Source organism: Balaenoptera ricei, chromosome 7 (genome assembly GCF_028023285.1).
Source record: "Balaenoptera ricei isolate mBalRic1 chromosome 7, mBalRic1.hap2, whole genome shotgun sequence".
NCBI classification, from domain to species: Eukaryota; Metazoa; Chordata; class Mammalia; order Artiodactyla; family Balaenopteridae; genus Balaenoptera; species Balaenoptera ricei.
Genome location: NC_082645.1, coordinates 40,011,781 through 40,032,408, shown reverse-complemented (window position 1 = coordinate 40,032,408; position 20,628 = coordinate 40,011,781). Strand labels below are relative to the sequence as shown.

General features: G+C 41.0%; 1 protein-coding gene and 1 long non-coding RNA gene across 7 annotated transcripts in view; one reads left to right on the top strand and one right to left on the bottom strand.

Annotated features, from left to right (window-relative positions):
• The window catches only part of LOC132368934 (uncharacterized), a 143,150-nt gene that overhangs the window by 102,175 nt on the left and 20,347 nt on the right, over window positions 1–20,628 (top strand). For 2 of the 4 annotated variants that reach the window (XR_009504189.1, XR_009504186.1), the window contains exons 2-3: window positions 6,419–6,572; window positions 15,794–15,922. This is a non-coding gene — a long non-coding RNA (uncharacterized LOC132368934). The remainder of the gene's footprint in view (window positions 1–6,418; window positions 6,573–15,793; window positions 15,923–20,628) is intronic. The other 2 variants (XR_009504188.1, XR_009504187.1) reach the window with 1 other exon arrangement.
• The window catches only part of LYPD6B (LY6/PLAUR domain containing 6B), a 235,502-nt gene continuing 215,851 nt past the window's right edge, over window positions 978–20,628 (bottom strand). For 2 of the 3 annotated variants that reach the window (XM_059927818.1, XM_059927817.1), the window contains 4 exons: window positions 14,846–14,998; window positions 11,729–11,827; window positions 7,777–7,907; window positions 978–1,778 (listed from right to left, as the gene is read on the bottom strand). In XM_059927818.1, the coding sequence (XP_059783801.1) occupies window positions 1,614–1,778; window positions 7,777–7,907; window positions 11,729–11,827; window positions 14,846–14,960 (510 nt within the window). In that variant the 5' untranslated portion in view covers window positions 14,961–14,998 and the 3' untranslated portion in view covers window positions 978–1,613. Of the gene's footprint in view, window positions 1,779–7,776; window positions 7,908–11,728; window positions 11,828–14,845; window positions 14,999–17,688; window positions 17,770–20,628 lie in introns of those variants that run through there. The other variant, XM_059927819.1, reaches the window with a different exon arrangement.

Below are 20,628 nucleotides of genomic sequence, written 5' to 3'. Positions count from 1 at the left end.
TTGGAGCCTAAATCCCAGATGTGATGGTATTTGGATGTGGGGCCTCTGGGAGATGGCTAGGTCATGCACGTGGAGCCCTAATGAACACGATTAGTACCCTTATGCTCACTCTCTGCACGCTGCCCTGAGAGGATATGAGAAAACCACAGTCTGCAAACCTGGAAGAGGGCTCTCACCAGACAGTGGATCTGCTGGCACCTTGATCTTGCATTTCCCAGCCTCCAGAACTGTGAGGATTACATGTTTTAGTTGAAGCCACCTGGTCAACAGCCTATTTGTTACAGCAGATGGGCAGGCAGTGGGATGTATTTGTCCCATGGCCCATAGTGTGCCAACCCCCATCGTAGATGAGCCCGCGTGGCAAGGACAGCATCATTAGTGGATTCTGTGGCGCACTCAGTATTCTAATGGTAGATGCTCAATTAAAAAAGAACAAACGCTTCATTAACTCCTGACTATACATACAAGGGCAGAGTGTTTAAAGGTCACCCCGAAGTGTAAAGGCAGGAAATTAAGGATTCTAGAAACAGAAGTTGTTCATTTGAAATTCTGGGACTGTGTTATAAGAAGGAAAGAGAAGACAAGGGGACCAAACATTTTAGCATGTGTTTAGAAAGGTTCTCTTAGTGGCCCTGACATTCAGAGACAAGTTGACTGGGAGAGGGACACTGGTGCCGGTTTCTCTGTCTTTAAGCTGCTACTTTTGAGGGTCCATCACATGATAAGGTATCATCTTCCTTGATCAGGGAGGTTTCCTCACCTTCTCAATTCACTAATTTTGCATTTAGCATCCTAAGAAGGGTCCTTCACCCAAAAGAAAAAGCTAAGTAAGTCACAGTGGCATAGAATTTTATACTTTAAGCTAGAATATATCACCTGTGGTGCATGAACACATAACTTCAATTGGCCTCCTTTATGACACTGGTTAATGTTTCACCTGAGGTCTCCACATCAGCCAAGAAACACGTAAGCATGCATTTTACATTGTATAATTTAAAAGTTTTATTTCCCCCCACAATTAGCAAATGGGTTTCATATTAGTTCAACTGGAAGTTTTCTTCCTGTAGTTGCCCTTCTCATTGACTACACCGTTGGTGGGGAAATTGCTTTCTTATTGGGGAAGGGTTATATTTCATAGAGGTGCTCTGAGCTAATCACGGAAAAGAGAGGGTCTGATCCAGCAGCCCCTGAAGGAGTTGATCAGGTCAAGGAGTCCTTTCTGCTACAGGCCTGGTCAGGTGGGGACAATACAGGCTACTGAACCTGCCCGTAGTAGATGCTGGCAAGACTCTCCTTGCAGAAGTGACAAAATGCAGCCCCTTTGATCAAGAAATATAAACTCCACATAATCCCTCAGTCCCTGCCAAGTCCCCTTCCTCAGTGGCCTCGTGCAGGAGCATTTTAGCTAAGCAACAACTGGCTTCTGCTTTGGGGTCCAATGAGCATTCTTCACCAAGTGCAAGATTGGTCTTCACTCCAACTGTTTATACAGTTATATATATCCAACTATCCAACTGTATATCCAGTTGTACTGGAACTTCACTTCACTGTTTATACAGTTGTTGGCTTGTGCTTTAGAGGGCTGATCTCTGCCTCTCCCAGGAATGGTGGTATCACATCAACAACAGCACGAAGGCCCAGGCCAGCAGTAGTAGGTGGAGCGCAGGGGCACAGCTGCCAGACGTCCTCTGAGCATGCATCACAGCAAAGACCGCATTGGTGTGGTTGGTGGGTAACTCTACATTGCAGATCATCCCTTCACAGCAAGACCTACACTCCTGTTACCCAAGGAAGAGGAGAAGGAAAGAGCAAGTGAATAAAGGGAAGAAGAGGGAAGGGTCAAATGAAGAAAAACAAAAGCCTTCTTCAGCTCTGAGGACAGAGTTTTTTTTTTTATCTTTTATGAGTATATAAATTTTTATTTCAATTTAAAAATTTTCTAAAATATAATGGCATACGAGAGAAAAATGCTATCTTATTTTTTAAATGTTTGAGACTTAATACAAATTATGAACTTGAAAATATACCTTCTTCCTATCAAATTGACAAAGATTTCCAAAATGTACATGAGCCTGGGTCCATGATATGGCAGTAATTTTGATATTCTCAAACACTGCTACTGAGAATATAATTGCTTCAGTTTTTCTGGGGAGTAATTTGGCAATCTTTATCAAGAGCTTCAAGATTATTTATATAAATCAATCCAGTAATATGCACCAAAATCACAAAGATTATGTGGGGCTTTTATAGAATAGAGAAATATTAAAAGCTGCCTAGTATTTTTAATAAGGAATTAGATAAATTATAGTACAAACACATATTTTAATATTATGTAGCCATTAAGAATATTTCTGAAGAATAGTTAATAGGTAAGTTTTCTTTAAAAATATTTTTATTTTATATTGGAGTATAGTTGATGTTAGTTTCAGGTGTCCAGCACCTGAACAGTTATACATAGACATGTATCTCTTCTTTTTCAAATTCTTTTCCCATATAAGTTATTGTAGAATATTGAGCAGAGTTCCCTGTGCTATACAGTAGGTCCTTGCTGGTTATCTATTTAAAATATAGTAGTGTGTAAATATCAACCCCAAACTCCCAATTTATCCCTCTACCCCACCTTTCCCCTTTGGTAACCATAAGTTTGTTTTCAAAGTCTGTGAGTCTGTTTCTGTTTTGTAAATAAGTTCATTTGTATCATCTTTTTTTTTTGTAAAGATTCAGCATATAAGTGATATATATTTATCATACTGAGTCAGAAAGAGAAAGACAATCTCCAGGTCATCCATGTTGCTGCAAATGGCATTATTTCATTCTTTTTAATGGCTGAGTAATATTCCATTGTATATATGTACCACATCTTCTTTATCCATTCATCTCTCAATGGACATTTAGGTTACTTCCATGTCTTGGCTATTGTAAACAGTGCTGCAGTGAACACTGGGGTGCATGTATCCTTTCAAACCATGGTTATATGCCCAGGAGTGGGATTGCTGGGTCATATGGTAGTTCTGTTTTTAGTTTTTTAAGGAACCTCCATACTGTTCTCCATAGTGGCTGTACCAGTTTACATTCCCACCAACAGTGTAGGAGGTTCCTCTTTTCTCCACACCCTCTCCAGCATTTATTGTTTGTAGACTTTTTGATGATGGCCATTCTAACTGGTGTGAGGTGATATCTCGTTATAGTTTTGATTTGCATTTCTCTAATAATTAGTGGTGTTGAGCCTTTTCATGTGCCTCTAGGCCATCTGTATGTCTTCTTTGGAGAAATGTCTATTTAGGCCTTCTGCCCATTTTTTGATTGGGTTGTTTGTTTTTTTGATATTGAGCTGCATGAGCTGCTTGTAAATTTTGGAGATTAATCCCTTGTTGGTTGCTTCATTTGCAAATATTTTCTCCCATTCTGTGGGTTGTCTTTTCATTTTGTTTATGGTTTCCTTTGCTGTACAAAAGCTCTTGAGTTTAATTAGGCCCATTTTTTTGTTTTGTTTGCTTGTTTTATTTCCATTATTCTAGGAGATGGATCAAAAAAGATATTGCTGTGATTTATGCCAGAGTGTTCTGCCTATGTTTTCCTCTAAGAGTTTTAGAGTATCAGGCCTTACATTTAGGTCTTTAATCCATTTGGAGTTTATTTTTGTGTATGGTGTTAGGGAGTGTTCTAATTTCATTCTTTTACATGTAGCTGTCCAGTTTTCCCAGCACCATTTATTGAAGAGACTGTCTTTTCTCCATTGTGTAGTCTTGCCTCGTTTGTCATAGATTAATTGACCATAGGTGTGTGGGTTTATCTCTGGGCTTTCTATCCTGTTCCATGGATCTATATTTCTGTTTTTGTGCCAGTACCATACTGTTTTGGTTACTGTAGCTCTTTGTAAGTGCTACAGTCTGAAGTCAGGGAGCCTGATTCCTCCAACTCAGTTTTTCTTTCTCAGGATTGCTTTGGCTATTTGGGGTCTTTCGTGTCTCCATACAAATTTTAAAACTTTTTGTTTTAGTTCTGTGAAAAACGCCGCTGGTAATTTGATAGAGATTGCATTGAATCTGTAGATTGCTTTGGGTAGTATAGTCATTTTGACAACATTGATTCTTCCATTTCAAGAATATGGTATTTCAAGAATATGGTATAGCTCTCCATTTGTTTGTGTCATCTTTGATTTCTTTCATCAGCATCTTATAGTTTTCTGAGTACAGGTCTTTTGCCTCCTTAGGTAGGTTTATTCCTAGGTATTTTGTTCTTTTTGATGCAGTGGTAATTGGGATTATTTCTTTGATTTCTCTTTTTGATCTTTCATTGTTAGCATATAGGAATGCAAGAGATTTCTGTATCCCACAACTTTACCAAATTCATTGATGAGCTCTGGTTGTTTTCTGGTAGCATCTTTAGGGTTTTCTATGTATAGTATCATGTCATCTGCAAACAGTAACAGTTTTACTTCTTTTTCAATTTGGATTCCTTTTATTTCTTTTTCTTCTCTGGTTGCCATGGCTGGGACATCCAAAACTATGTTGAGTAGAAGTGGCAAGAGTGGACATCCTTGTCTTGTTCCTGATGTTAGAGGAAATGCTTTCAGCTTTTCACTGTTGAATATGATGTTAGCTGTGGGTTTGTCATATATGGCCTTGATTAGGTTGAGGTTGGTTCCCTCTATGCCCACATTCTGGAGAGTTTTTATCATAAATGGGTGGTGAATTTTGTCAAAAGCTTTTTCTGCATCTATTGAGATGATCATATGGTTTTTGTTCTTCAATTTGTTGATATGGTGTACCACATTGATTGATCTGCGTATATCAAAGGAGGTTGGTCCAGGGGCTTAAGCAGGCTTTTTGGTGGGTGGAGCTGGGTCATGTCCCTCTGGTGGGCAGGGCCGTGTCAGGAGGTATATTTAGCTGGTAGCTGTGTGCTCAGGAAGACTTTAAGCAGCCTGTCTGTTGATGGGTGGGGCTGTGTTCCCACCCCGTTGGTTGTTTGGCCTGAGGTGTCCCAGCACAGGAGCCTACAGGCTGTTGGGTGGGGCCAGGTCTTGGTGAGAAAATGGCGGGCTCCCAGAGAGCTCATGCCAATGAGAACTTCCCAGAACTACCACTGCCAGTGTCTTTGTCCCTGCAGTGAGCCACACCCCGCCTTCACAGGAGACCCTCCAATACCAGCAGGTAGGTCTGGCCCAGACTCTTACGAGGTCCCTGCTTTTCTCCCTGGGTCCTAGTCACACAAGACCTTGTGTGTGCCCTCTAAGAGTGGAGTTTGTTTCCTCCAGTCCTGTGGAATTCCTGTGACAAACCCCAGTGGCCTTCAAAGCCAGATTCTCTGGGGGCTCCTCCTCCCATTGCCAGACCCCCCAGGCTGGGGAGCTTGATGTGGGGCTCAGAACTTTCACTCCTGTGGGTGAACTTCTGTGACAGAATTATTTTCCAGTTTGTGGGTTGCCCACTGGGCCGGTATGGGATTTGATTTTATCACAGTTGCACCCCTTCTACCATCTCCTTGTGGCTCTTTGTCTTTGGATGTAGGATATCTTTTTTGGTAGGTTTCAGCCTTTTTCTCGTCGATGGTTGTTCAGCAGTTAGCTGTGACTTTGGTGTTTTCTTAAGGGAAGATGAGCTCGTGTCCTTCTACTCTGCCATCTTTTCTCCCAATAGGTAACTTTTTTTTTTTTTATAAGCAGATATTCATTTTTTAATTATTATTTATTTTTGGCTGTGTTGGGTCTTTGTTTCTGTGTGAGGGCTTTCTCCAGTTGTGGCAAGCAGGGGCCTCTCACTATCGTGGCCTCTCTTGTTGCGGAGCACAGGCTCAGCAGTTGTGGCTCACGGGCCTAGTTGCTCCGCGGCATGTGGGATCTTCCCAGACCAGGGCTCGAACCCGTGTCCCCTGCATTGGCAGGCAGATTCTCAACCACTGTGCCACCAGGGAAGCCCTAGGTAACTTTTCATACTGTAATTTTTCTAAGTGGAAACGTTTCTTTGAGGTGGGAATTCAGGAAGGGCCTGGCTGGGCAGTTCTGGCTTGGGGTCTCTTAAGTGGCTGCAGTGAGACAGTAACTGAAGTGCAAACATTTAGGAGGTTAAAGACCTCTCTGGGGACAGAATTGAGTTGGCTTTTAGTCTGTGAGTCATCCAGGCCCTTGGGCACCCTTCCCCCCACTTACCTCAAAGTAAAAACCATCTTGAGAGTCTTTTCATTTTAAGTGTGATTTACCTGCATCAACCCTAGCATAAGCAAGAGAAAGGCAAACTGAATAAGACTGCTTAACTGAGTCAACAACTCTTCTGAAGGTTTGTAAGCAGAAACACTGAAACAAAAATAAAAGCTAGGAACCTTTTGGATTGGTCATTGATCTTCTTTCTCAGTACTACTTGTTAGGGGATAATTATCACTCTGTTGTCTGTACTAACACTGATTCCTATCTTTACAGTGGCAATGGCATGCTCCCTTACAGCACAAGGTGTTCTCAAGGGAAGCACTCCCTGTCATGATATCGGATACAACGCCTCAACCTGATAAACCTGGACATTCACAGAGGCTTTCAGGATAAATTATCTATATCAAATGGCTTCCAGGATGGCCAGGTAAGATAAAGTATCTACCTCAGTGGTTCTCAATCCTGGCTGCACATCAAAATCACCTTGGGGAACTTAAAAAAAAAAAATTCCTGAGGCCCAGATCTCACTCTGAAGTTGCTTCAATTGGTCTGGGATGCCCACCCCCCACCAAAGCCCACAAAAGCTCCCCAGCAGATTCTCCTTTGTAGCTGGAGCTAAAAGCCAGTGGTGTCAGCAACTGAACTTATCTATGAAACAGAAACAGACTCACAGACATAGAGAACCGACTTGTGGTTGCCAAGGGGGAGAGGGGTGGGGGAGGGAAGGATTGGGAGTTTGGGGTTAGCAGATGCAAACTGTTATATATAGGATGGATAACCAACAAGGTCCTACTGCATAGCACAGGGAACTATATTCAATATCCTGTGATAAACCATAATGGAAAAGAATATATATATGTATAACTGAGTCATTTTGGTGTACAGCAGAAATTAACACAACATTTTAAATCAACCATACTAAACTAAATTTTTTTAAAAAGCCACTGGTGTCAGGACCATTTTCTTTATGTATAGGCTAAATTGAATTCTAAGATCTCATGAAATTAACATACCTTCAAGTAATTTTTTCTCAACCATTTCAGGATTCCAGGCATGTAAAAGAGTAAAATGCTCATTTAGAATGGTAGAATGAGAAAACTGAAGAGATAGAGTTATCTAAAATGTATCTATCGCTCATTTTAATAAGCTGGAGTTAACCTCTCAGATTCTCACTTCCTCGTCTAAGCAGAGGCAGTAAGTAAGACAAGGTTTCCTTTGTAAAAGTTTGTCACCATTTTCCTCTTTCCACCCTCTCAGTGCAGTGCTCTTGGTGATTTCTAGCCATAAACAAAATATGTAAGCTGGGCTCTATAGTGTTGGTCATCCTCTCGTGCGTGGATTGTTTGCTTTTGGGGCTTCCAGAGTTGACTTCAGACAACTCACCCAAAGTCCAAGGTCTAGACCCCGGGGTCTAGCTCTGGAATCTGAGAATTATCATTTGTTTTTAGTAATATTATTGTTTGATGGACAGAAAGGCTTCTTCTTTCATCTCCATTGTATCAGTGTAAGGGAGTCTCTCGAAGTATACGTATGTTTGACATTATTTATCCTTCCTGCCTCTTTATATACAACCAGCCATCATCATCAAGAAACCACAGGACAATAACTTTACACACACACACGCTCCTTACCGTGTGTTGAGAATCTCGGCTGTGGTGGCAGCCAACAAAATGACATTCGCTTGTGGAGGCACACTTTTTGGTGATGGATGTACTCCTGCCATGACTGGTAAAGTGATGTACTGTCAAACAGTACTGTGTATCTAGGCAGAAAAAAGCAACTTATTTTTTTTGCAATGTAAAAAACTAACTTTCAACAGTCACTTCAGAAATGACTAAAATTCAGGATGATCCTTAAGTTTCTAGGCAAGAAATTTAATGGCCGTGGACTCAAGTTTCTAGGTGGTGTTGCTGAACAGGCATTAGCTTCTAAAGCACATGTCTATTTTTAAAATGAATATAAATGGGCACTTATTCTTTGGTGCCAGGTAAAGCTGAGAAAAAAACTGGACAAGCTTTTCATCAAAACCATAGGTCCAAGAAGTAGGGGATATGGGGACATAGGTATGCATATAGCTGATTCACTTTGTTGTACAACAGAAACTAACACAGTATTGTGAAGCAATTATACTCCAATAAAGGAGTATAACGCCAAAAAAATAGGTCTGCTCATTTCATAAGAGTCAGTATGTCTGTGTTTCTCCCTCTGAAGCACATGTTCTGTAACTCTAAAATAAAATGAAAACTATATATGTAAAATGCAGTGGGTCATAGCACTTGTTGCATTATTCCGCATATGTTTCTTTATATACTAATAGGCCATGTGGCAACCTGGACTGAGAAGCAGGTGCTTCAAATTACACACCAAGAGCACCTTGCTTACTCAACTAATTCTTCTCCGGGCTCTAATCCTCCCAGCGTGTTTGACTTTTCCCCAAAGTATTTCCAGCTTTTCTCCTCCTCTTTAGTTAACTCTTACCTTCTCTGCCCCCTCCCGCTCCGCGGGGCTAGTTCATTTCCACACAGATTACCCCTTATACCTTTAACCATTCACCTTTTATTCTTAGGGTTCTTTCAAGAACGTGATTTCATTCACTAACCTAGGACATTCCACTTTAGTTCTGTGCCTCTTACTCTTTAGTTATCTCAGGCCAATGCAATGCTGCTTAGTTTATTGAGAAGGGACTACGGCAGCAATGCCCTACAAGTGGGGGCAGGGAGCAGGAAAACGCGAGAGTTGAGAAGACGGGCTTAGGGAAGCCTCTGTCACAAGTGAAGAAGCTACGTGAGAGCCTTTGAGCTCATGTTCGTTTCAGTAAAATTATAAGCGCCCAGGTGTTTGACAGGGCAAGCTCTACGTAATGTTAACAATAGCAAATGCCTAGTAAGTGCGTACCACCAACCAGGCTCTCTTCTAACATGTATTCACTCATTCAATCCTCACCGTAGGCCTTAAGTCATATTAACATCCCCATTTCACAGATAAAAAAACTGAGGCTTACGGTCACATAGGTGGAAAGTGGTGGAAGGTAAGACTGTCACGGAGGCAGTGTTCCAGGGTTTGTGCTCTTCACCAGCACACTACCGTGCCTCTTAGTACACTCAGCATGGAACTGGGCGTGAGCAGAGCCCTCTGCAAGAGCGGCTGACTGGGACCCTGCAGGACAGGGAACCACTACCTGTTCTGAAAGGCATCCCAATCTGTACTCCAGACAAAGAAGAACTGAAAACTGGTAGCTGCCTGTGTTCATAGAGACTGTCACACATGCTAAAGCAGCCCTACAAAGTCAAAGAGTAAAAGCCGGGGTAAATAATAAGAAATAAGAAATGTCATTCTTGTCATATCCTGTTACCTAGAGAACCTCGTTTAACAACCCTGGCAGACCACAGAAGCAGAGCTATAAAGTGAAAAGGAAACCTGAGATGACAAAGAACCATAGCCACAGGCCTGTGTGCCCCAAGAAATGGTTGACTATCACCCCCCTCAATAATGACAAGGTGAAAAGTAAGCAATTACAGCCTCAGAATTCCAGATGGTTAGTATCTTTGGGGCTTGGCTGGTGTACAATCAAGAATGTACTGTTACACACGCTGGAATGCAGGGGGCATTCCGTGTCCATCTCTCTACGAGTCAGGCTTTCAGGGTGGATGGGGAAGAGCTGGCTCTCCCCTCCCTGACATTTTCTTGTTGGCAAAAAGCTGCAGCACCCCTCTTTTGCTCCCATGTTTCAACAGAGATGAAATTCTAAAACCCAGAAATTTCCATGCATGTTCCCATTAAAAGTGGCTTCGATTAGTGAGAGACAAATTGGAATGTGCACAGACCTAGTAGGAACAGCCTTTGGTAAAATTCAAAAGAATAATGCCAGCCATAAAGATAAGGATAAGAAAAATGCCAGCCAGTGTCCATAAAGAGGCTGGGCATCAATGCCGCAATCGACCACTGTTCTAAACTCTTCCCATCCAGATCTTGGGAGAATTTAAAGCAAATGGTTAAAGAATGATACCCACCCTCTGACACAAGCTAGTTAAAGAGAGGCATCCGCCAACCTCAGAAACATTGAAATTAATGTTTGTGAAAAATGTAGAAACAAATCCCCAAAAGCATACATGCACTCACAAGCACAATTCAGTCAACCACTCTTCAGAACTGTAAAATAATCTCAAGAAAAAAATATTTTGATAATTATTCTTGAAAAGAAATAATGAAAAATACTATCCATGTAAATGTCACAGCCATCTGTGCTAATGTACAGCGTAAGATTCTCAGGCCCAGTAGAGGTCTCCAGTGTATACTATTTCTTGGTTCCACACTTTGGCATCATCTGGAAGAGGTAAGGCTATTCCACTGCCATAATGTGATATAGAAATTTCCAAAAGATTCAAGGTAATAGTAGACCAAAACTGGTAATCTCTAAGTATGTTTTTGTTGGCCTTTTACATCTGAAAACCTAAAAAACAGTGCATCCTATAATCCAAATAGCCTGATCTTCTTATAGTTCCGAGTTTTTCAATTACAAATCATCCATCAGCACGTCCTGTCTGCTTTACCTCCAAGTTTATATGTATTATTAAATCATTCTTGCCCCCTACATTCCTGCCACATTAGTCCAAGTCACCATCTTCTCCTGCCCCAAAACAATGAAAGACCCCATTTGGTGTCCCCTTCTTCTCTTGTTCCCAACCATCCATTCTGCACTCGGCAGCCAGAGCAATATTTTAGAACACACCTAGCATCTTGTACTCCATGGCTTAAACACCCTACTCCCTTCGCTTCACATTTACAATGAAATCCAAACTTCTTATCAGAACAGATAAGATACTGCACATCCCAGTCCTTAATCTCGATCAGATCCTTTCTCCATCTCCTACTACGCCTCACCAGCCAGCCTTCTTCCTGTTCACAGAGGAAGCCAAATCTTACTTTGCATTTGCTGTTCCCTCTTCCTGGCATGCTCTTCCTACAGATGTCCACGCAGCTGACTTGTTTTGGTCATTTGGTTCTCAGTTCAAATGTATATATTCCTCAAAGGAGATTTCCTGACTACCTAGTCAAAGGCATCCCTTCATTCTGTCAATATTTACTGAGCTCCTAATATGGTCTAGGCACTGGATTAGGCACTGGGGATCTACCAGGGGCTAAACAAACTAAAAAGATGCTCAAATGTTTGTTGAATAAATGAATGAGTTTCTCAAGCATCAGTGTATCTCAAGAGTACAAAAACCTTCCTTTGCTTTAGCAAGTAAGTAGGACTTCTCTAGCGGTATCATCAAGCATTCCTGACATTCTTAGAATGCCCTAGTCAACACTGTGGTCTATTTGTTCTCCCTGGTAAATATTAATTAAGAAATTCTTCCTCAAAGCACATACAACTACAAATTGAGGCTATGCATCAGTTTCCATGTACCCTCAGAGTAGTCTGATGTCTGGATAGTCTCGTCAAAAAAATCTCTGATTTCTATAGAACATCATCGGCCTGCTGGTTTGCTAATCTCATCACATAAGATGCCTCTGCTCAGGGCCAGTTAAGAGAGATCTAAATGAGGTCTGATCACCAAAGAGTTCCAAACTCAGCACACTTACTTTGTGGGCACCATTTGTCTTCCGCCCATCGATTGCAGTTATAATTATCCCCTGCATTTTCACAGGTAAAACACTTGAAGCTGTTTGGAAATGGTGTCGCTTTAAAAAAAAAAATGCAAAGGGAAAGAGTATGGTTAAAATTTTTTTTCAAACATCAAATATGGCATAAAATTAGCAACTTTCACTAGATCAAATGAAAGTTACAAGTCATTATCCTTACAACTTCTGTTTCTATGGAGCTGGGCTTAACTGCCACACTTTGGGGAATTTTCTTTATTCCCTTTTCTTTGAATATTTCATCTATGAATATCTACTACAGAGTAATGCAAATGATTCCATGAGCCACTTTAAAATATCCATGGTATTGTTCTATTATAATTTATAACTTGGGGATAAGTGAGGGTTGAGTGGACAGGCAAAGATGGTGGCAATATTGGGACCAATACTTTGATATAGTATCGGCCCTGAAAAGAACTGGAGTCACATAAACCTAAGCTTGAATTCTGCGCTTCTCACTAATTAGTTGTATGATTTTTTAACCTCTAAGAAATAATAATAGTTACAATAATAGTGACAGTGAAGATCCCCATGACTTGCAGAGATAAAGATTAAACAGCAGGTTGCAAGAAAAATACCTAGTAGAGTCCCTGGCACATCAAACCAGGTTGGTTTCCATCCATGTGTACTTGCATTACAGCTACATTTAACTTCAAACAAGTAATCTCATTTGATATATGTCAGTTATCCCAACATTAGACCTCTATCAGGAATGTAACATTTAATAGAAGGATGATAGTAACTCTCAGGCCCTTGTACTCAGGCAAGAGTGTTACTGAAAGGAGGAATTACGAGCTGCCGGCAGTCTGGATTGAGAACAACTAGTATGTTCTTTTTGTCTTTATGCTTTCTTTTTCCTGCCTTGTATCTTGTTATTTTGTTGGGTGAGAAGTCAAAAGTAGAATAAATTTGACATTTCTCTATAGGCCAGAGTATAAAGCCCTGTATGAAACTTTCAGTTCTCCTATTTCTGGAGAATGAAACAGACACAGATCAAGGTAACCCAAACCATCCCTAAGTTGGGATGATAATTAGAAAGCAGTGGGTATTTCACATACAGGGGAGGATATATCGATGCATAAAACAAGAGCAAAATATCAAAAGCTAAAGTTCAGAGGACATGAAATTAGTTCTTGCAGTACATTTCAGTTTTGCCTATGCCTAAAAGTGAATTAGGTAAGTAAATAAATAATGAAATGCATTTTCACCTATTAATTCAGCACAGTTTAAAAAATACTAAAACTCAGTGCCGGTGGGTAAATAGTTAATGTATAAACTGGCACAACCTTTTTGATTTAGTAATTCCAAGCATCTATTCTAAGGTCATTAGCCAATTGAAGAGGAAACTGCATTTAAAAAGATTTTCAATGAAGCGTTAACATTTAGCTTGCTTGTGAGAGTGTGTGTGCGCGCGCGCGCGCACTCGTGGGGGGCCAGTATAAAGCATGGGGAAATAGTTTACTCACATAGCCAGCTATGTGAGTAAAAAAAATTTTAATGTAAGACATTAAGCTACTGCAAAATTAAATTTGTGTGATCTCTGTCCTGAAGTTAAATACACATACAGAGTAAGAACAGTGGAAGGAAACACAGTTGACCCTTGAACAACGTGGGGGTCAGGGGTGCCAACCCGCCATGCAGTTGAAAATCCTCATGTAATTTATAGTCGGCCCTGCATATGGCCCTCTGCAGACCATGTAGTACTAGAGTATGGACGATGGGGAAAAAATCCACATGTCAGTGGACCCAGGCAGTTCAAACCCGCGTTGTTCAAGGGTCAGCTGTATTCAAAAATGTGAAGAAGAGCTCACTCTGAATCTTGGGATTATGAATAAATTTTATTTTCTTCTACATATTTCCTGTCTCTTTGGAATTTTCTATAGTAATCAAATATTACTTTTTTCTCTTTAATAATTTTTTCTTATAAAAGGTTAAAAATTTGTCAATAACGTACATTAAGCTATCAGTATATGATCACTATCAATTTAGAAATTTGTAATAAATGATAGTTCAAGATGTGTGTGGGCTATTATTCATGTGTATATGTATATGGTTGTGTAGTATATACATGCATACACATACACCTACTAATGACTGAATGTCCTAAAAAACAAAACACAAAATGCAGAATGGTAATCATATAGGAGTATGGAGTATGAGTACTCCTCCTTTAGGAGTATAAAGACAGTGGTTCCCAAACCTGGCTGTGCATCAACAGCATCAGGAGAACTTTTTTAAAAAGAAGAGGGGGAAAAGGGGAAAAAAATATTCTGCATACCACCCTCCTGACTACTGAATCTCGGGAGAAGGGACCCAGGAATATGTAGTTTTAAACGCTTTTATTGCAATTCCGATACTCTTACAGATGTGGGAACCACTGGCATTCACATTTCCATGAAACAATTTTTATCTATAACAAATTCTCTATAAAGTATATCAGAGAAGTTTTACTTGTCTGGAGAGAAAGGAGGTGAGATTATATATATGTTAATGCTTCATTAGAAGTCTTTTTAAATGCATTTTCCTCTTCAAATGGCTAAGGACCTTAGAATAGATTCTTAGAATTACTAAATATATATATATATATATATATTTATATATGTATATATAGTGACTGTGCGTAATATTAATGAAAATCTAAGTAGTATTCCCCTCCAAATTTCAAACATGCTAATCTGTTTTCAAAATTGTTAATGGCCATTTGAAAGTATATAGAATTTATGCAGAAGCTTCCTACAGTCAATATCCTTCTCCAAGGAAGAGATCAACAAAGAACACTGAATTTCTCTGGCTGAGCCATTCTTATGGACAGTGTTCAGAAGATTATTTTAAACAAGAACCCTTTTGAGACTTCAGCAGGAAGCCAAACCATTTTAAAGAAATTGAGAAAATTTCTGTCACCATGTGTTACCCTTACTCATGGAAGTAGTGAAGACTTTCCGATTTATGCTGGGTATAAACCAAACGTTCCAGAAAAGGCAAAGTTACTATAAGGAAACAGGGACTTCAAACAGTTACTCTGACCCCCCATCACCAATGATGGTGACAACCACTACTTACGGTCAAGAGGAGGCCGCACGTTATAGAAGTTGATGTTCTTGGCAAATGCCCGGTTTTCTGAGAAGATAAAGGTCTGGGCCACAGCTACAGTGAGGGCATGACAGAGGAGCAGCATTCTGACCCTGGGTGTGGAAAAGTCCAAAACTCATATACCTACGGTGAAAAGAGACTGGTTGAGTTTATTTGCATTTTATACATCACTAGGAGTACGTTTTGCTTCTGTTTGGAAAGCTTGATTATTCAAATATATTCAACAATCTACTTGTTCTGTAGCGCCAGCACCTGTGAGTAAACTGCATTCTTCCCCATCAGATGAAAGTTAAGCAATTGCTGCCTTTTACTGGGCAGGCCTCTGCACTCTGCAGGACGCCCAGCGGCCTGGGTTCCTGGAGATCAAGCAGCATTCCTGGCCTGGCCGTGCCCCGTTCCACTGCTGCCTCAGTGGGCTGGCTTACTTCGTGCTGAATCATCTGATCTTTGAACAACCACGGATCGGTTCAGAGGCATGCTCGGCTGAAGTTACAGAACCACCTGTCTGAAATTCCATCCCCTGAGTTAAATACCTATGGTTGATGAATTTTGCAACTCTTTCAAAACTTGGAAGAAACAATAAAAGTTGGAGCAGTAGGAAGGACACTGAGTAAAAGGGCAACCAGTTTGAGAAACAAAGTCTCTGCTGGATCCCAGAACACACAAGACACCAAGAAGAGAAATAAGGGTAACCGGGAAATGCCGTCCCCACCTGTTTCCGTCACATGGGGAGCAAGGAGAAGCAGCCAGGAGGTTCTCAAGGAAACAGCATAACAGTTGTTTGAAAACCATACATATAACATTAGTCCTGGCCCACAGTTACTGCTTATCACTTTCAGCCACTTAAAGTCAGCAGGGCCAGAACCCAGTGAAACAACAGATGTGCACACAGCACTGCATAAGATGTTCCATCTTAAGCCCCACAGGTTCCACCCTCTAGCAGCAGACCTGCCAGTAAGGAAATCTTCAGGAGAGATGCTTGGAACCTGGAATATCACCACCAACACGTTCTCTTTGAGAAGGGAGAGGTGTGGGCCAGCAGAAAAAGTAAGTAACTTGGAGTCCGAAGACTTTGGTTCAGGTGCTAGCTCTGCTATTTATTAGTGGCCTGACCTTGGGCAAGCTCTTTGAACTCTATTAACCTCAATTTCTTCATCTGTAAAGTGGCTTAATAACACCCGCCCTGCCCACACATTTGGGTAACTGTGAGCATCAAGCAGAGGCTCGGGTAGGATCACATAGAACTGCTTGCATAAGAGCACTTGTAATACAAGTTCTGTGAAAATGTCGGAAACTTAGGGTTCAAAAATATTGGCTAGGGACTCCCCTGGCGGTCCAGTGGCTAAGATTCCATGCTTCCACTGCCGGGGGCATGGGTTTGATCCCTGGTTGGGGAACTAGGATCCCACATGCCTCGTGGCATGGCCAACAATAAATAAATAGTTTAAAAATATATATATATATATATATGCTGAACCTGTTTTCTTCTTGCTGAATCAATAGGTCTCAGTGGGTTTAGGGAGTCTTCCAAAGAAAAAAAGTTTGATGTCCACAAATCCAACCATAATCCTTCACATGGATACTTTCTTTGAAGCCAGGGTAAGAATGCATAAGTTCTAGGGATTTTATGCCCCCCCCTCTTGTGTTGTGAGTATACTGGTTTTGTATGGGTGGTTTATAATGCCTACCTATAAAGAATGAGCTGAAAATCAGACAGAATGTACCCACAACATCATATCATCCCTACAGATGGCTTTTGCTACTGAGAGAACTGAGTCCCTAAGGATTCAGGGTGAAAAACCTGGTAAGTTTCACAAAACAATAGTGCTAAACTTTGTACACTTCATTTCAGCTCAGTACAGAATCAGACCTAGTGATACACCAATATATTTCTAATTCTGTCCTTGTTCATTTTAGAAACGAAAATTGACCTTTCACAGTTATCAAGTTTCTAAATCCTATTGTTAGGCTCTTTCTGAAGAAATGAACATTTAACCAACTCTATTATTCCTTACAGACCAGTGGTTATACTGACACAAATTCTGCTTCCCTATTCACTTCTCTGAGTTGGACTGTTCTGTATTCGTTACGAATCTGTAGCCAAGTAATTGATACCCCTTCTTGACACCAGTGGAGACCCTTTGAATGAGGGAGACTAATCCCTCTCTCACAAGCCTGAAAATGACTGTTTCAAGAGCCACCCACAAGTGCTCTTGTAACATGGAGAGGATGCCTGAGATCAGAGCATTCATATTATCTACATTCAAGTCCCTTTTGCATCACTAAGCGACTATGGAAATTGAGACAAGTTGCTTAAGCTTTCCAAGCCTCAGCTTCCCCATCTGCAGAACAGGCATAATGACAGTCCCTATTACATAGTGTGGAGCTGAGGACTGAGTGACACCATGCATACAAAGCGCTCAGCCAGTGCTGAGCACAAGGTCAAAGGTGTATTTATTGAGCACTCTCTGTTCAGTGGTAAAGAGCATTGGCTCATGTACCTGCCTTCAAACCTACTATCTGTATAGCTTCGTGCAAGTTCCTTAACTTCCCTGTACCACAATTTTTGCATCTATAAAATGGGAGTAATAACAATAATATCTACCTCATAGGGTTATAGGAATTAAATTAGTTAATACATATAAAGCACTTGAACTACCTAATTCGCTATGTGCTCAGCATTTTGCTAATTCTTACATAAGCATTTATCATGATGAACAAATCCCCAAATACTTTGGGATCACAATTCAGAACGCCTGATTTTCCTCACATAATCTCAGTGAGACAAAAGCCCATTCATTCATTCAACATACCATTATTGACACCTTGTACATAACATGTTTTTACCACTAGATCCCCAACAAGGTCTTTGCTCTCAAGCAGTCTGCGTTTTAGAGGGAGAAGACAGCCAATAAATATGGAAAAGACCATAATTTCTGATCGTCATAAACTCTGTGGAGGAAACATAATAAGGTGATATGTTAGTGAATAGCAGGACCTGCTTTATATTTATGGTGGGCCTGGTACATCTGAGTAGGTGACATGCGCACAGGTGAATTAAATGTTGAGAAGAAAGCGTCCAAGCAAAGAATCAAGGGAAAAGAAACCAAGGTCCTCAGATGGGAAGAAGTGTGCCTCGTCGGGGGGACTCAGAAAGCAGCCAGTGCGACCAGAGTATGAGAAAGGGGGAAAGAGACAAAGCCAGAGCCAGTGGGGTCAGGCCACACACGCACTTAGCAGGCCATGGCAAGGATTTCAGGTCCTGCAAAGTCAAGAAATTGTTCGAATTTACATTATCTAGTTTTGAAAAATACTCTCCAGAAAGCTTTGTCTCTGGAGAGTAGTAATTGGTCCCAAACACCTAGCCTTATTTCTAGCTCCTGGAAGAAAGGAAGGCAAGTAAGAGTGCATTCCTTTCTTCCAGGAGGAATACAGAGCTCAGATACACCACAAAGGTTCTTCTGAATGGATGACAGAAGTCTTAAAAAACGACTGAATGAACAACAAACCGAAGAATTAGACTTGTGTTTTGGTTTCTCCTTTCCTGGAAAAAGCGCTGTAGGGCGTATAGTCTCATTACTATTATATAACAGGACGGTGTGGGGGGGGCCGGGGTGGTGGTTCAGGGGCAGTACGTGCCGAGATCCCTGCATGGCCTGAAACACAGCATCCCCTCAAAACATGTCCGCACACCTTGTTCTAGCACAGAAGTTGAAAATAGTGAAAAACAGACCACAAGAATATTGCTTCCATATAGACTAGATGTATTTTCATTTCCATTTTTAGTTAAAACAGCATAGCCTTATTCTATCAAAATCCTCCAAAACTGCAAAGGTTTTACCTGTCAAATGAAGAAAGCGCTAAATAACAGTATCTCACATTTTCCAGAGCATGCTTTATAATCTATCACTACATACAGCTTTTCTCCCAAGCACCTATATTTATCTGTTTTTCAGTATATAGGTTTGTGTTAACATGACTGCTTTATTTTTTCACAACCAAAAGACATTAGGATAATGAAAAAGCAAATGACTAAATTATAGTATCTGAAAATTGTTTTACATTTGGAATCATTTCACGGAGACTCTGAACTAAAAATTATCTGCTGAAACTTTGCTGAGTTGGCTCTTGTTGCAATCTTTCTAGCAGAACAAGGTTATAGCAGAGCTTGTATTCTGCTCCAGAAGGAAAAAAAATCTTTAATACAAGCTAGACTAAACCATTCTGGTATTTTCTCTAGGACCATCACATAGAGCAGAGTTCTTCATATGGGGGAGAGGGGACCTGTGAGCTTCTTAAGGTTATTTGCAAAATTGTGTCCATACATATTTTCCCCCTGGGTTGAGTCTCTCAAAGGAATCTGAGACCTCCATAATGGTTAAGAACAGCTGCTTGCTGACTCAGAATATGGCCGTTATGATTTGGCCTCCTGTAACTTAGATGTTTTCTTATATTGACACTAAGAAAGCTCCACATCCAGGTTAGGTATCTGGTCCACACTTCTCAAACTCAAGGGTACCTCACAACATTCCTCTCCAGACACAGCTCATTACCATCATCCATCTTTCCCAGAGAGTAGACCTTGTCAGAAGACCCTCATCTATGGTGCTGGTCTTAATGAGTCCTCTCTTTGGAAAGTATATTAATTTTTGTTCCAGAATGCAGTGTGCTTCTTTGCTGAGAGAGAAGGGATTTCTGCAAGGCGCATTTGTAGGGATTACAACAGGGGTAGGCAACTCTCAGGCATTCCAGGGAACAGCAGGTAGCCAGATTCGTAAATTTAGGAAACCCCATGTGAGACTGGCCCGCTACTGCCCGGAGTCAAGGACCTACGTGCCACTTGGTCCACAAGCATGACTATTTCCCAGGTCTGAGCCATGGGCATCATCTCCTCCTATATGTGGCATTTTTAAGCTTCCTTGGGGAATGTGCGGGCCTGAGGAAGTGACACATCCTTGACCTCAAAATCTTTTGAGGTAGGAAGAGGACTACATTACTTTTTATATTCCCTACGCCCATACTCAGCACATGGTAGATATTCAATAAATACATTTGGGACTAGAACCAACATCATTAGCTGTGACCTATAAGGAGCACCTTTCTTAGCAAGTAAGACAAAGGCTGTGGGCAGTAAGGAGCTGCCAGAGCATCCAAAGATGATAAAGAAATGATGGAATCAAAAGGAGATGTGGAACAGAAGAGGCCAAGCAGAGGTGGTAAATACTGGCACTTCTTGCACAATTGCTAATAATGAGTCAGCAAGCACCAGGCCAACCTCCACTGCCAATAAAACAAATGAAGTACATAATTTAAGGGGAGCAGCTCTCCTAAGTCCAACATGCCTATCAACACTCGCATTCACACCTTCCTGCAAGCATCACTTATCCCGCAGTAAGACACTTTAATGACAACCTAATAGGCCTGGCTTCCCTGTAAAAAGAATAGAAGGCAAAAAGGAGATTCAAAATGAGTGCTGGAATTTTACTCAGAAACAGTGGAAAAGATGAAAACACTCTCTGAAAAGGAGAAATTTGATGGAAAACTTTACCATCCATTCCAAGGGTGGTACTACTTGCTTCTGGCTTTTAGGAGAGGTTAGCCAATGGAGATATTCTGGTTCTCATTAAATTCGGGAAGAGCATTCACAGGATCTAGGCTGAGACTCTGCTCTAGCTCTCTTCCTTGAGGGGAACCTCGCCTGGGCACTGAGAGCCCAGCTCCTGCGGCTCAGCTTTTACCTTCTCTGACAGATT